General features: G+C 40.7%; 1 protein-coding gene across 1 annotated transcript in view; it reads left to right on the forward strand.

The window, feature by feature from the left end:
- The window catches only part of BTBD1 (BTB domain containing 1), a 29,721-nt gene that overhangs the window by 586 nt on the left and 12,555 nt on the right, over positions 1 to 16,580 (forward strand). The window contains exons 2-4 of the mRNA XM_011376101.2: positions 4 to 281; positions 9,388 to 9,544; positions 12,799 to 12,904. Of these exons, the coding sequence (XP_011374403.2) occupies positions 4 to 281; positions 9,388 to 9,544; positions 12,799 to 12,904 (541 nt within the window). The remainder of the gene's footprint in view (positions 1 to 3; positions 282 to 9,387; positions 9,545 to 12,798; positions 12,905 to 16,580) is intronic.

Below are 16,580 nucleotides of genomic sequence, written 5' to 3' on the forward strand. Positions count from 1 at the left end.
CAGCGGGAGCCGCTGTACAACTGGCAGGCGACCAAGGCGTCGCTGAAGGAGCGCTTCGCGTTCCTCTTCAACTCGGAGCTGCTGAGCGATGTGCGCTTCGTGCTGGGCAAGGGCCGCGGCGCGGCCGCCGCCGGGGGCCCGCAGCGCATCCCCGCGCACCGCTTCGTGCTGGCGGCCGGCAGCGCCGTCTTCGACGCCATGTTCAACGGCGGCATGGCCACCACGTCCGCCGAGATCGAGCTGCCCGACGTGGAGCCCGCCGCCTTCCTGGCGCTGCTGAGGTGAGCGGCCGGCCCGCCCCGCCGCCCTTGGGCCCCGGGATGCTCAAGGTCGACGCCGAGCCCGGCGGCCCTTGAGGGCGGTGCGGCTTTGCCGTTGGAAGGCGCTCTCACGTGCCAGCAGTGCCGCCCCGCTCCAGACGCAGAGAAGTGGGGCGTCAGGGTGTCCCGACGGCCCGGTGGCAAAGTTTCCTGCTTTCGCGGGGGGGACGGGACTAGTTGAAAGTCGTGTAGGACCTTTTAAATTTCGTGTTTAAAAGCCCTAACGTCATTAGCTGAGTGTTAGCTGTCAGGGCCGAGGAACGTGACTACCCAAATAGATAAGTGTGACCTTACGTGCCTTGGGTTTCTGCAGACACGGCCGCCTTTGCTTTAAAACGAATCCTACCCTCAGTATATGCTTAGAATATGAATATGCTTTTTGCTGGTTTAAGGTTAGTAGACTGACTGCTGGTCGATTTTACTTAGTGGAAGAGAGCTAATAGTTTGGCATTATTAGTTTTTATTCACAGACGTCGAATTAGCACAATTTTACAAAGGGGACTGAGGCCCAGAAAAGGCAAGTAACTGGCCCGATGTAGGAGAGCCAGCTCACACCCAAGACCATGTGAGTTTCATTACATCCAGCTGATTTTAGCTGCCGAGTAGAATGTAACAGAGTTTTGGGCGGTACTGAAACAAAAACAGGTAGGTCGGTGGAACAGATCCATAGTCCAGAAAGCTCACAGCTCAGTCAGGAAGATCACTAGGAAATAGAATTACAAAGTTAGTGTAAGCGGTAAAGAAAAACTAACATCCCGTTAATAAATGGATAAAGGACAGGATAAATAACTTAGGGAAAGAAAAAAATTCACGTTAAAGAGTTTTTAACCTCTTCGGTAATTAAAGAAGTGCAAATTAGAAGTGAAGTACTTTTCTTTCCAATTACCCCCTTTCCCCCCAGTTTTAAAAGATAACATCGGAAGAGCCTTCTTTGCCGTAGGTGTTGGTAAAACAGTTTGGCACTATAGATTTTTCCCCCACATGTGGGAAGTATTCACATACTGAAAAAAATATTCTGTACAAAAATATTTGGAGCAGGATTATTTATAGTAGTGAGGAAGTAGTCAGCTGTAGGGAAGGGTTAGATAATCAGTGATAGGTCTGTTTGATGAAATGTACTAAGTATGATACTTTATGGTGCTAGGTGATAACATTAAATAGGAAAGTATGTATAATAGCATTTGAAACTGTGCACACTATGATTTAAACTGTGAGAAGAAATGGAACAAACACACCTAGAGACAAGGATGGAAGGAAGCTTACCAAAATGCTGATTAGCGTTACGCTGGAGTGGTCAGATGATACTACCTTTTCTTTCTTTTCTCTGTTTTCTATACTCTCTGAATTTAGTTTAATTACATTTATGAAGGGGGAAAAACAACTCAAAAGCTAGGCTCCAGGTTATTTTGGTTTTTAGTTTGAAGTTGACAAGGAGGATTGGTTATAGTGCAGTTTAGATTTTCTAAAGCAGAGGTATTTTAAAAAGACCTATTGGCCGCCTACATGGTAATGAAGAGTGCTTATTGATTTCGTAAATACCTTCCTCTTATCTTAGAATATGTTTAGAAGTGGGACCTTGAGAGCATTTTTAATTCTCTCCCTAAATACTGCTCTAAAAATATTGTTGAGTAGTTCTTTCCTTTAAAAAATATTGGGATTGCTAGGATAAGAATGTAGAGGGAAAAATTGTTTATTTCATATTTCCACTGAAGCTGTTAATCAGTTTTTCCCATCAGTAAAAAATAAATGAATTAGTTTTAGAGTCCTTGAAATGTTCCTGTTTTCTGTGTAGTCATGATATTTGTCCTTCTCCAGGTTCCACTCATTGTTCTTTTCTGAAAGTGATATGTGGACTGATTTTTAAGCTTAGGCGTTGCCTGGCTGTGAAACATAGATGCTGTACTTAGTATGGTGTGACAAAAAGATGTCCCATAGTTGGTACTTCCTGAGGTAAAAAAGTGGGTTAGCTTGGGCATATATTTATTATGTTTACAGCTTGAATTAGTTGACATGAAAGGCTTTTGAACTTGAGTTTGAAGCACTTTAAGGAACCGCTCATTTTGATCTGCCTGACCTTTATGTGATGTTCAGTTCTTCATTTGAGAAATGCTGTGTCCCTCCCCTATGCCAGGCATTGTTTGCAGGTGTTGGATACAGCAGTAAATGAGAAAAAGTCCTTGACCTCATGGAGCTCATAATGTAATATGGAGAAGCAAAGATTTAATATAAAGTCGTGTGCTAATAAGTGTTTTAAAAGTAGAATGACCGAGCCATGAGGGAAGGAGTTTTCTAAGTAAGGAGAAGCATGTGTAAGGCTCCAAATTTCTCCCGTTGGAGGAACTGCAAGAGTGCGATTTGAGCAGAGTGAATAAAGGGGAAAGTGGCCAAAGATGAGGTCGGAAGATCGGCTGGACAGGCCCACGCAGGGCTGCAGAGCCTGTGGAAGGACTTCCGGTTTCGTCTGGTGTGGTGGGAAGTCTGTGGAAGGTTTCGAACAGGGAGTGATATGATCTGATTCACATTTTTAGAAACTCATTTTGGCAGTTGTCTGGAGATTAAATTAGACTGTAGAGGGAGTAAAATGGGCAGCAGGGAGTTGAATCAGGAGGCTTTTGCAGCAGCCCCAGCAAGAGAGGATGATGGGTTATAGTGGGTGGTAGTGATGGGCGTGATAAGAAGCGGTCAAATTCTGCATATATTTTGAAGGTAGAACTAAGAAGATTTCTAAGACATCCAAGGAGGGATATAAGTAGGCAGAAATAAATTTGAAAATTAAAAGTGAATGGTATTTAAAACACGGGGACAAATGGCATTACCTAATGTAGATTGTAGATTGTAAAGAGAAAAGATGGGCCCAGGAATCCTTCATTCTCTAGAGATGTAGCAGAGGAGACAGAGCATAAAATGCGGCTGAGAGATAGCTGTCAGTCTAACTAGAAGAGAAAGCAGGGAGCATGCTCTGCTGAGTCACGCCGAAGAAAGTGTTCTAATCAAGAGGGAGTTGTCAACTCTGTTGAATGCTGAGAGTTGGGTAAAATGAGGACGTCGACTTGATTTTTGGTTTTGACAGAATGGAGGTTATTGATAACCCTGGCAGGACTTATTTCAGTAAATGGATTAGAGTGGATTGGGGAAGGACTAGGAGGTGAGGACCTGGAGTTGGCCAGTATCATCCTCTCAAGGAAGGAGACATGGGGTGACTATTCCTTAGGATCTTGTCTTCAGCGGTCTTACATTCTCCCATTAACCCGTGGCATCACACTCTCCCCCAGACTTCTCAGCTCCAAACCCAGTTGCCAGCTGGACATTTGCAGATGTCTAGTACCCACGCAGTTGAACGTGTCAGTAATAAAAATGTGACATTGAATGAGTGCTTACTGTGTGCCACTTAACTGTTCCTAAGCCCCAGAAAAGGCAAGTAACTGGCCCGATGTAGCAGAGCCAGCTCACACCCAAGACCATGTGACTTTCATTACATCCAGCTGATTTTAGCTGCCGAGTAGAATGTAACAGAGTTTTGGGCGGTACTGAAACAAAAACAGGTAGGTCGGTGGAACAGATCCATAGTCCAGAAAGCTCACAGCTCAGTCAGGAAGATCACTAGGAAATAGAATTACAAAGTTAGTGTAAGCGGTAAAGAAAAACTAACATCCCGTTAATAAATGGATAAAGGACAGGATAAATAACTTAGGGAAAGAAAAAAATTCACGTTAAAGAGTTTTTAACCTCTTCGGTAATTAAAGAAGTGCAAATTAAAAGTGAAGTACTTTTCTTTCCAATTACCCCCTTTCCCCCCAGTTTTAAAAGATAACATTGGAAGAGCCTTCTTTGCCGTAGGTGTTGGTAAAACAGTTTGGCACTATAGATTTTTCCCCCACATGTGGGAAGTATTCACATACTGAAAAAAATATTCTGTACAAAAATATTTGGAGCAGGATTATTTATAGTAGTGAGGAAGTAGTCAGCTGTAGGGAAGGGTTAGATAATCAGTGATAGGTCTGTTTGATGAAATGTACTAAGTATGATACTTTATGGTGCTAGGTGATAACATTAAATAGGAAAGTATGTATAATAGCATTTGAAACTGTGCACACTATGATTTAAACTGTGAGAAGAAATGGAACAAACACACCTAGAGACAAGGATGGAAGGAAGCTTACCAAAATGCTGATTAGCGTTACGCTGGAGTGGTCAGATGATACTACCTTTTCTTTCTTTTCTCTGTTTTCTATACTCTCTGAATTTAGTTTAATTACATTTATGAAGGGGGAAAAACAACTCAAAAGCTAGGCTCCAGGTTATTTTGGTTTTTAGTTTGAAGTTGACAAGGAGGATTGGTTATAGTGCAGTTTAGATTTTCTAAAGCAGAGGTATTTTAAAAAGACCTATTGGCCGCCTACATGGTAATGAAGAGTGCTTATTGATTTCGTAAATACCTTCCTCTTATCTTAGAATATGTTTAGAAGTGGGACCTTGAGAGCATTTTTAATTCTCTCCCTAAATACTGCTCTAAAAATATTGTTGAGTAGTTCTTTCCTTTAAAAAATATTGGGATTGCTAGGATAAGAATGTAGAGGGAAAAATTGTTTATTTCATATTTCCACTGAAGCTGTTAATCAGTTTTTCCCATCAGTAAAAAATAAATGAATTAGTTTTAGAGTCCTTGAAATGTTCCTGTTTTCTGTGTAGTCATGATATTTGTCCTTCTCCAGGTTCCACTCATTGTTCTTTTCTGAAAGTGATATGTGGACTGATTTTTAAGCTTAGGCGTTGCCTGGCTGTGAAACATAGATGCTGTACTTAGTATGGTGTGACAAAAAGATGTCCCATAGTTGGTACTTCCTGAGGTAAAAAAGTGGGTTAGCTTGGGCATATATTTATTATGTTTACAGCTTGAATTAGTTGACATGAAAGGCTTTTGAACTTGAGTTTGAAGCACTTTAAGGAACCGCTCATTTTGATCTGCCTGACCTTTATGTGATGTTCAGTTCTTCATTTGAGAAATGCTGTGTCCCTCCCCTATGCCAGGCATTGTTTGCAGGTGTTGGATACAGCAGTAAATGAGAAAAAGTCCTTGACCTCATGGAGCTCATAATGTAATATGGAGAAGCAAAGATTTAATATAAAGTCGTGTGCTAATAAGTGTTTTAAAAGTAGAATGACCGAGCCATGAGGGAAGGAGTTTTCTAAGTAAGGAGAAGCATGTGTAAGGCTCCAAATTTCTCCCGTTGGAGGAACTGCAAGAGTGCGATTTGAGCAGAGTGAATAAAGGGGAAAGTGGCCAAAGATGAGGTCGGAAGATCGGCTGGACAGGCCCACGCAGGGCTGCAGAGCCTGTGGAAGGACTTCCGGTTTCGTCTGGTGTGGTGGGAAGTCTGTGGAAGGTTTCGAACAGGGAGTGATATGATCTGATTCACATTTTTAGAAACTCATTTTGGCAGTTGTCTGGAGATTAAATTAGACTGTAGAGGGAGTAAAATGGGCAGCAGGGAGTTGAATCAGGAGGCTTTTGCAGCAGCCCCAGCAAGAGAGGATGATGGGTTATAGTGGGTGGTAGTGATGGGCGTGATAAGAAGCGGTCAAATTCTGCATATATTTTGAAGGTAGAACTAAGAAGATTTCTAAGACATCCAAGGAGGGATATAAGTAGGCAGAAATAAATTTGAAAATTAAAAGTGAATGGTATTTAAAACACGGGGACAAATGGCATTACCTAATGTAGATTGTAGATTGTAAAGAGAAAAGATGGGCCCAGGAATCCTTCATTCTCTAGAGATGTAGCAGAGGAGACAGAGCATAAAATGCGGCTGAGAGATAGCTGTCAGTCTAACTAGAAGAGAAAGCAGGGAGCATGCTCTGCTGAGTCACGCCGAAGAAAGTGTTCTAATCAAGAGGGAGTTGTCAACTCTGTTGAATGCTGAGAGTTGGGTAAAATGAGGACGTCGACTTGATTTTTGGTTTTGACAGAATGGAGGTTATTGATAACCCTGGCAGGACTTATTTCAGTAAATGGATTAGAGTGGATTGGGGAAGGACTAGGAGGTGAGGACCTGGAGTTGGCCAGTATCATCCTCTCAAGGAAGGAGACATGGGGTGACTATTCCTTAGGATCTTGTCTTCAGCGGTCTTACATTCTCCCATTAACCCGTGGCATCACACTCTCCCCCAGACTTCTCAGCTCCAAACCCAGTTGCCAGCTGGACATTTGCAGATGTCTAGTACCCACGCAGTTGAACGTGTCAGTAATAAAAATGTGACATTGAATGAGTGCTTACTGTGTGCCACTTAACTGTTCCTAAGCACCTTATGTGAACTCACTTAAATTTCAGAAGTCTTTGAGACAGGCATACTTATTATTATGCCCAGAATTAGCCAGCTTTTGCCACAGTAATTCTATAAAGCACCTGAAAACTCAGGGGCTGAAAAAAAGCACTCACATATTCTTGCTCATGGGTCGGTTGAGGACTGACTCAAGTGGGCTTGGCTCCAGGCTGTAATTTGGTTCCAATCTGTTCTACCAGTTTCTCATCCTTTTTGGACCAATCTTGGAGCTTCTACCAGCTGATCTTTCCAGCTGGGTAGCTTGACCTGTTAGAGAGCAACTCATGGCTTCTGAGAGCACAAAAGCAGGAGCTGCTAGGCATCCTCAAAGTTCGGGTGCCCAGACTGGCGTAGCATCACTTCTGCCACATGTTGATTAAAGGGAGTCATAGAGGACCGGCCGAAGGTAATTTAACAAAAACAGTTTGAATGGCGGAGGGAGTTCTCATGTAGAATCGTCTAACGACACAATTCTCTCTTATTCCCGGAGTGTTCTTCCCACCCTCTTTTCATCTTTTGATCTCAAGTGGACATTCTTCCAGGGAGCTTTTCCAGATCTCCCTGCCAGAGCTCCTGGTTATAGATGGTCATAGAACTCTGTACTTGAACTCTATGGAACTTTTCTCCTTAAGTTTCAATCTACTCAAATACAAAGGCAAATGGTAATAAAGGCTCCACATTTCTGTTCTATATTTTATAACTAATAATTTTTGCCGGAAAAAAATTGAAGATAAATGTGAAGATTTCTTCCTACCTTTCCCTTAAAACAAAAACTTGATATGTTTCTAGTTCAGAAAGAGGACTGAGCATAGTGGGTGTTAGCCTTCTCTCTCTCCCAATTAAAGTGACTGTAAAACAATACAAGACAGAACAGATCCATTCCAGTGGAGGGAAAAAAGGGAAAGAGGTTGGAAGCCACCGATACAGAAAAAGGACAGAGCAGCGGGAAGCACGTTGGTGATGGAGTGGAGTGGGACCTGAGGGCGGAACTGCAGGAGGGACTGTGGTGGAGGTGGGTGCTGCCTTGCCTGGCAGGACCCCAGTAAGGGTCTGGGCTGGGAGTTGGCAGTGGAGGGGCGAAAACGAGCAGAAACATGCGAGTTAATTTAAAGCCTGCTTATAGGCCATCCCCTCAGGCAGCTCTTGCAGACTGACTCCTGGCGAGGATTGGCCAGGCTCCTCTTAAAGCCAGCTGAACAGACTGCCTGGGGAGAACCACGATGCTGGGGCGGTTTAGGGACTTCAGGGTAATGGCACGAGGTGTGGAGGGGTGAGGGGTGGGCGGAGGGAGGCTCCCTCACCTGGGCTGGTTTCCCAATCTAATGCAAGGTGCCAGTCAGTGAGCCTCCCCCACACACACAGCTCCCAGCCAGCGTTTCCATTTTGGAAGAGTTTTAGCTGGGAAACAGACCTACTTACACAACAGCAAAGAAAGCATATACCGGCTACCAGAATACTGGAGACAATCATCAATCATTTGACATATAAAGAAAATCAGAACATAAATGACAAAGACCAAGAACAGCTGATCCTCAGGAAAATGGGTAATTCTAGGAACTTTTAAAACTTTGATTAATACCATCTTGGAGACCTGAAAGCATTTTTTGCATCCATAGAACTGAGACATCATGCTGTGAGGAAAAATAAAAAGAACCATCAAGAAAGCAAGAATATAAACACGTGATTGCTGGGGAGAAAAACAGAAGGGTTAGAAGAGGAAAAACAGAGATAAAAAAAGGTGGATAAGGACATAAAACAGGACTGACTTCCTCACTCACTCCACTGTGGTAGACTGTTCTGAAAGAAGTTAGTAGGTTTTCTTAAACACTTGTTTTACGTCTTGGGTCCTGGGAATTTAAGTGTAATGAGTGTTCTAAGTCTTTAGTATCGCTGAGTGAAATACTTGTTCTTAATGCTGTACTTCTCCAGCACCCAGCACCCTCTGTGATTCTGAGGTGGCTGAGGACTGGACAGTCAGCACAGGGGTCTCTGAGGAGCCACAGAGAGAGGGGGCCTGGTATCCTTCAACAAGACCGCCCAGGCCTTCACTGAGAATCTTAAGGCGCCATCTGCAGGTCTATGAAGCTGACTTATCTAATGACAGCCATTAGAAGCAGTGAACTGGGAGGAAGGCAGTATGGGTCCGATAGATAGTATTTTGAGAAAAAACTGTACCTATGTACCCAAAAGCACACAGCAATATGGGGTCATTTAAGAGACCATTAAATTATTTTGTGCCTCCAGACCCCCCAGGACTCTAGTCTTTGGTCTTAATGCTATTTTTGGGATAACAATGAAAGGGTAAAAGATGTTCAGAATAAGAAAATACCGTTGTCAGGAAACAAATGATTGTTTTGTCATTGAGAGATGTGAACTTCAGCTATCTGTACATTTGCTTAAGTGACCGGTCCTTTGAAGAAGGAGAGATAATGTACCACTGTTGTCTTAAGCTGCTATGGGGTGCTAAAAGACCTCTGGAAATCTGGCTTAGAGGCCTGAGTGTGTGTCCTGATCTTCACTTAACTGCGGTTTCCTCAGTGAAAGGTGAAAACTCAGCCTGTCAAGACTGAGTAAGAATAAAATGAGATGACGTGAGTACATGCCCTGTTGCCCTGGAAAGTCTGATGGACGTTTCAGGTTTTTAGTTTGTTCTTATGTTTTAAAATATTCCTCAGAGGTTTAACTCTGGTGGATGACTTGTCTGAAACATTACTGACCATCTCTGCCATTTCCAATTGCTTTCCAGATTTCTATATTCAGATGAAGTTCAAATTGGCCCAGAAACAGTTATGACCACTCTTTATACTGCTAAGAAATACGCAGTCCCAGCCTTGGAAGCGCACTGTGTGGACTTTCTCACCAAACATCTCAGGGCAGATAATGCCTTCATGCTACTTACTCAGGTAAGTCAGTGTAGGTACGGAATGTACCATCGTAGCTTGGAAAAGTGAGTGTAACTACATATAAATATTTGATACTTCCTCGAGAGTTGTTCTAGATCATTATTTTAAAGTACACATTATTATTCTTAGAGTACCATTTAGGGAACTATCTCAGATTTATGCGATTTTAGAAAAGAAAAGCAAAATAGAGTTAATGCAGTACCATATAGATAAAGAAATGGAAGCCTTATATAAGTAGGGCGTTATGACTCAAAGTTATGTAGCTGTTTAGGATTGGAGTTGGAGTAGGGTCCAGTGTCATTCCTGCTGTGATGGAGAGTGTGATAGCATAAGGTGTTCTGGACATCTTTGTTCTCAGTTTTCGTTGGATCTGGAATTAGGACTAAGTATTTGAAGTCCCAACAGTTCTCAGGTCCACTGTCTTTGGACTTGTATTTGTATCATAATAGTGATAGCAACAGATACTGAGTGGTTATTGTGTGTCAGGCACCATTCTTAGCACTTCCTATGCGTTAATTTATTTTTAATCTTCACAAGAACTGTAAGAAGTATAAGTGGACTAGGTAAACGTTTTCTTACTGTCCCCATTATAGATAAGACATTTGAGGCCCAGAGAGGTGAAGTAGCTTGACCGAGATCCTATGACTAATAAGTGATATTTTCCTGCATTTTTTTCCTCTTTTGAATTTGTGATGAAAATCTAATGAAGCTGATATTCCTAAGATTCTTTATTGTCTAGGGGATTTTAGGGAATGTAAAGAAGAATACTTAACTACTTTATTTTGAAAGTTCAGTCATAAAATTCAGAAACCAATAAATTAAACTTTGACAGTTAAAATATATTTACCAGTTCAGTAGGCCCAAGGTGGGGCCTGAGAGTCTGCGTTTCTCACAGTCCCCCAGATGGCCCCCAGATGGATGTGATCCAGTGCTTCTGGATCACACTTTGAGTAGCAAGGGCTGCAAGAGAAAAAGAACTTTTCAGTGTCTTCTCGGTCTGAGAGCCCAATATTACTCCAGATTTTTCATTGGTTGGGTCATATGAATTAGCCCATAAATTGTCATGTGAACTTCTGGTTCCTGCCAAGTGAGTCATATGAACCAAGCCTGTTACTGGAGGGGAAGCATGCCAGACTTTACTCGCAATACAAAGGGCTAGTTCTGTGCCAGCATGATTTACACGGGGAAGAACACTTTATGAAGCGATACAGTCATAGTGATATTTTAGCAGAGATAATGCCAGACTCTAAGTGACAGCAATAGATTCCATAGGAAACTTGATGCCGCCTTTATAATCTGACCGATTGAAGTATTGCTACTCGGAATACAATAATTTTTACCAAAAAATTGTTTTTCCTAGAGTGAAAGATCAATTTTTTTCATGAACACTAATTAAAAATACAGTTGAGTTGGCCAGTTAAAATATTTGCAGATATTAGAATTTCATTTGTTAAAAATATACTGTTTTTCGTATTTTAAGAATACATGAACTATGATTCTAGACAGGATCCTATGCTAGAAGGAAAAGTGTTATAAAAAACATTGGGTCAATTAACAAAACTGAAATATAGTGTATTAGATAAAAATAGTGTATTGTTATTCATGAAATTAGTTACTAATAAGAGAATATCCTTATTCTTAGGAAATACACACTGAAATATTTAAGGGTAAGAACTATGATGTATGTCATTTATTCTCATGATTCAGCCTAATATACATAGCCTACTTTTTTATGCATTAATTATTTTGATCATTAAAGAACCCTCTAGGTTACATAAAGCAGACATTATCCCACTTTATTTATATACACACACACATTCTATTATGCAGATTTTATTTAGGGCTAAAATTTATTAAAAATTTGACTAAGCAAATTAATATACACAAGCTCAGTAAATAATCTAAGAAGAGCATTTTCGAACATATTTGAGTATTCTATAATTTTAAGAAACATTCTGATTTAAAAATATGTTTTTATGTCTGTAAGTATAATTATGTATCATATATATATTTAAAATTTAAGCCAGTGTGTTTAATGTATTCTCTCCCTCATAAAACACAAGATAACTGTTTAGCGATGTTTCTCATTTGTTCAGTAACATCTGAATTATCGAATCCTTTGAAAATGAATTTTACTTTAAAATTAAATGAAGAGTCATCAGCCATACCAAATAATGGTGTCATTTATGGTGTGATTAACTAATTGACAGTATTTTGAGCAGGTTTCTGCATGACCCAGACCCAGCATGAATACCTTTGAGTCCATGCTACTAAATGTGAACAGCTGACACTAGGCCAGAATGACAGACTGGCATATCTGTCATCTCACATCCTTTTTCAGTGTTACGGCTTTTAAAAACCTCATTTGAGTTTGGCTTCTACCTCCCTGCCCCCACTAGCTTTTTAACTTGTTTTTTGAATTATTATGTGGATTCTGATAAGCATACATAAACTTGACTTCTGACATCATAATGCCTAGATTAGCTTTGCTGGAATCATATAGTGTATACTCTTCAGCTCAGTATATAATGTGGCTTCTTTTGTTTATCATTAGGTTTGTGGGATTCATCCATATTGTTATCTGTAGTTGTATATTTTCATTTTCATTGTCGTACAGTATTCCGTCACGTAATTATGTGAATTTATATATTTGCTCTTCTGTTGTTAGGCCTCGTTTTTGCTTAGGTCTCCAGAGCTTTCATACTTTAAAATTTTTGTACTTCATCCTCTCCCCCTAATCAAAATAGGAAATGGGGAAAAAAATCTGATCTGTTAGTGCTGGTCTGCTTAACAACCGATATTGTTTAGTAAAGAGATCACTAGACTTGGCTTTAAGTACTGGCTTTGCAACACAAATAGCTAGATATTAGGCAAGTCAGTACACCTCTTAGCCTCTGTTACCTCATCTGGAAAATGGTATAATGTCTGCTTTATTTAATATAGGTGTTTGTTAAGGATCAAAACGAGTAATGCATAAGAAACTAGGCAGTATCTATATAATCATATGAAGATACAACTGCTAGGGTTGGTAGTGGTTGTGAATTTGTTATCTCAGGGGGGCATTTGTGCGTTTTGCTTTTCATTTCTGATAGTGGAATAAAAAGTTTTAAAAATATATAGATGTTATAATTGTATTTTAAGTAGGAGTTCTTACATAATTAGCAATTGTAACTGTTTACAGTATTAACTTTGAATGTGTACTGCCTGAAGGTAAAATAACGATGGAAGTAAAAAAATTATCTGCATATGTTTAGGCTCGACTGTTTGATGAACCTCAGCTTGCTAGTCTTTGTCTGGACACAATAGACAAAAGTACGATGGATGCAATAAGTGCAGAAGGCTTTACCGATATTGACATAGGTAAGGTCACTGTGAATTTAAGTTTTACCTGTAAGTACAGTAACTGCTTACCTTGTTGGTGGATGAGTTGTTTTCAAATTAGTGGTTTTTCCAAGTGATCTAAGTCTGCCTCTTTAAGAGTTTTGCTTTCTTTATTTTGGTGAACTATTCGTAAAAGTCTTAACTACCTTATTGCCTTTTAAATGACGTCAAATCAAATCAATATTTACTGACCACCCACTATGTATATAACATTATCCTAGAGTCTTAAAAGAAATACAAAGGGTGAGATGTGATTTCTCTTAAGGAAACTCATCAAATTGGAGAATCAAGAAACAAATATGTGAACATTAAGATTTAAGACATCAATAGAAGAGTTGGCATATGACAAAATGTGATTTTTGCCTTTTCTGAACTAGAATGTAGAAATAATTGCTATGTAAATCCACAGCATGAGGAAGTTACTTCCAATTATAATAGTGGTAGGAAAATCTTGACAGAGGAAGTTCTGATAATGAATATTTGGCTAACAAAGAGGGGAGGACGTTAGAGGCAACGTTAGAGGCAAGTGCACCGCACAGAGAAGTATATGCAGGGGAAGGGAACTACAAGGCGGCTGAAGCCAGGCTGCGGAGGACGACCTGCTGGCAGGCCGAGGAGTCTGAATCGTGTCTTGTAGGAGGGTGTCTTGTGGTTTGAAAAATTATCTTCATTGTGTTGAACCCAAAATATATATCTTCAACCCTGTCTTCTTCTGGGCGCCAAATTTATATGCCCAGCTATTTACTTGGCATCTTCACTTGGAGATTTTATAAGCATTTCAAACAACACAGCTGAAAGAGACCTATTGACTGCCCACTACTACCGGCCAACTCTTCTGCTTCTTTCCTTTTTTTTTTTCACTCTTAGTGGCGCCACCATGCACCTGATGTCTCACACCCAAAACCTGGAAGTTATTCTTGATTATTCTCTTTTTTTCATGCACCACGTGCATTTTATCAGCGAGTGCTCTCAGCTCTACTCTCAATATGTATCCCGAATCTGAGCATTCCTTACACATCCATGCTACCACTTAGTCCCAGCCACCGCTCTCTTTTACCTGGATCACCTCTGCAGTTTACTGTTGTCTCCCTGCTTCCACCCACTCTTGCATTCATACAGTCCGTTCTCTACACAGCAGCAAATTTAAATCACAAATCAGATTGTATCACTTTCTTGCTTTCAATGTGTTCCCACTGCAGTTAGAAGAAAATTCAAACTCCTTATAAAGCTTACAAGACCGTACATGATCAGGCCTTGTGTTAGTCAGTAGGCTAGGCTTGACTGTGGTAACAGACCCAGAAATGCATGTTCAACACGTTCGCACAAATAAACCCAAATTGCATACTGGCTTAGACACGATCGAAGTTTATTTCACAACCCCATAACAGTCCAAGGCAGTGTCTTGGCCCGTGAGGAGCTTTTTCTGTCTTGTGGCTCTGCCATTCCCTAGGGTGTAGTTATTATTTGATTTTGCTGGCAGACAGGAAAACTCATGGGTAGGAGAAACATCTTAAAAGCTGCAGCCTTGAAATGGCACCCCCTTATTTCATGGTACAGAATTCAGTCACAAGATCCCATCTAAATTCAGGGCTGGCTAGGAGCTGCAAAGTACTCATAGCCCAGGAGGAAGAGAAAACAGATTTTTTTTGTAAACAGCTGGTAGTCACCACCTACTTCTGTCTACATCTGACCTTGTCTCCTGCCATTCTCCCCCTTATTCACTATGTTCCATGTCCACTGGCCGGGTTATTTCTGTTTGAAGCCTTTGTATTTTCTATCCTTCTGATTAGAATCATTTCCCCGATTCTTCGTATGGCTTCCTCCTTTTAATCATTCAGATCTTGGGTTAAATGACACCTGAGAAAGGCCACCTCAAACCTACTTAAAGTAGATATCACGTTGCCATAATCAAATCCCTTTTCTGTTTCTCTGATTTATTTTTCTCATAATACTTAGCGCTATCTGAAATTCTTACCAGAGGTATTTGTCCATTTATGTATGTGCCGATCGTCTGCCTTCCCCTTCTAGATCGCAAACTCCTGAAGGTAGGGACTCTGTGCTGTTTACCGCTGTATTTCTAGCGCTGAAAGCTGTAGAACATAGTACGTGTTCAGTTGCTATTTGCTGACCGGCTGGACTGGCCGGCTGTGTCTAGAATGTTGCCTTTCTGTCCCACCTTGGCTAGTTCTTCCTCAGTCTTACTGTCTTGTCTCCGATTATACCTCTGTAGTGACTCCTTCCTTTAGAACTGACACCCCACCCTCTCCCATGACATTTACTATGTTCCTGTTACGGTAACATTCCATCTTTAGTTTCCTGTCTGCAAGGCACCTCAGGAAGGGTTATACTCCCCTGGCATCATTCCGAAGGGTAGGACTAGTTCAGGTTCCTTCTCAGCACCTACACGTTGTGTGCTATAGAATTTTTGTTGAGTTACTGGATGTTTGAGAGCCCCAAGCACTGCCCACATTGTTAACGAAGCACTGTTTGATCCTAATTTCCTTCCCTTTGAGGGGCTGTCGGGTGCTCCATTTGTACTTCAGTCTGCTACTGTTATTTGAAATAATGCGGCCTGCTTCTGGGTGACTTCCTCCTGGAGTCGCCATGTAAATGGCTCCTACACGAGGCGTGCCAGTGGAGCCTGGGAATCTTGAAGTCAGTGCCTTGCCCAGAGTGAATACCCCGTGAATATTTGTCACTTTGATTTGACTCATAGCTGCTTATGTTGAGATCCAGTGTTGTGTTATGTTTAAAAGACAGAACTCAGGTGTTCGATGTCTTTATTAGTCTCTTGGCCGTAACTTCTGACCGTCTGCCAGAAGAAGCCTAAGTGTTTCCACCATAGTCTAGTTTGCTTCAAATGTACTTGCTAAAAATGGAATGCAAGAGAAGTCTAGGAGCTGAGAGGAAGGAGTGCCTGACTTTGGGAGCTTTTTTTTAATGGTTTTTTAGATTGTGGAGTTGCTTTTTTATATCTGGCATTTGGATATGTGTTTCTAGAAGGGTGTGCTCACCATTTTCCAAGTAGAGAGATATTGTTTCTCTCTCCATTGACAGAACAAAATGAATTTACACTATGCTATGGGCAGTATAATGTGCTTTTTGGGGGAGTCATATTTTAAGTTTCTGTATTTACCTTTACTGAAGTTATTAGCATACAAGGTAGAGAAATGTGGGTCCAAAGTCGTTAATTTTTATTTCAATGATTAAATATTATGGACATTATATATTCCTAATCCTGCAAGAATCGAGATATACAGATTGATATTTATTTGCTTGTGAAAAAGCTTCATGGAGCCCTAGTTCATACTCCACTGCTAGGTATAAGAGAAGCTTGATTTTCCTTTTTTTTAATCTGTTCATTTTTAACATACTGCTGAGCTCCTGCTATGATCTGGAGATTTGATGTCTTTGCCGAGATGATAGCTGTGTTTGATATTAAACAAATATTTGATTCTAAAATGAATATGTAGACCATTGCAGAATAGAATTTTTAAAATATAGGTCTGTAGTTTTAAGTGTCCAACCTATTTTTATTGAGATTTGAAAACTGTATAAGCAGGTTTGTCAGTATTGTTTTGTTAAAGAGCAAAATATTCCTAATTGGATTTGTTTTTGTATTTACCTATAGACACACTCTGCGCAGTTCTAGAAA

Source organism: Pteropus vampyrus, unplaced genomic scaffold (assembly GCF_000151845.1).
Source record: "Pteropus vampyrus isolate Shadow unplaced genomic scaffold, Pvam_2.0 Scaffold286, whole genome shotgun sequence".
Taxonomy (NCBI): Eukaryota; Metazoa; Chordata; class Mammalia; order Chiroptera; family Pteropodidae; genus Pteropus; species Pteropus vampyrus.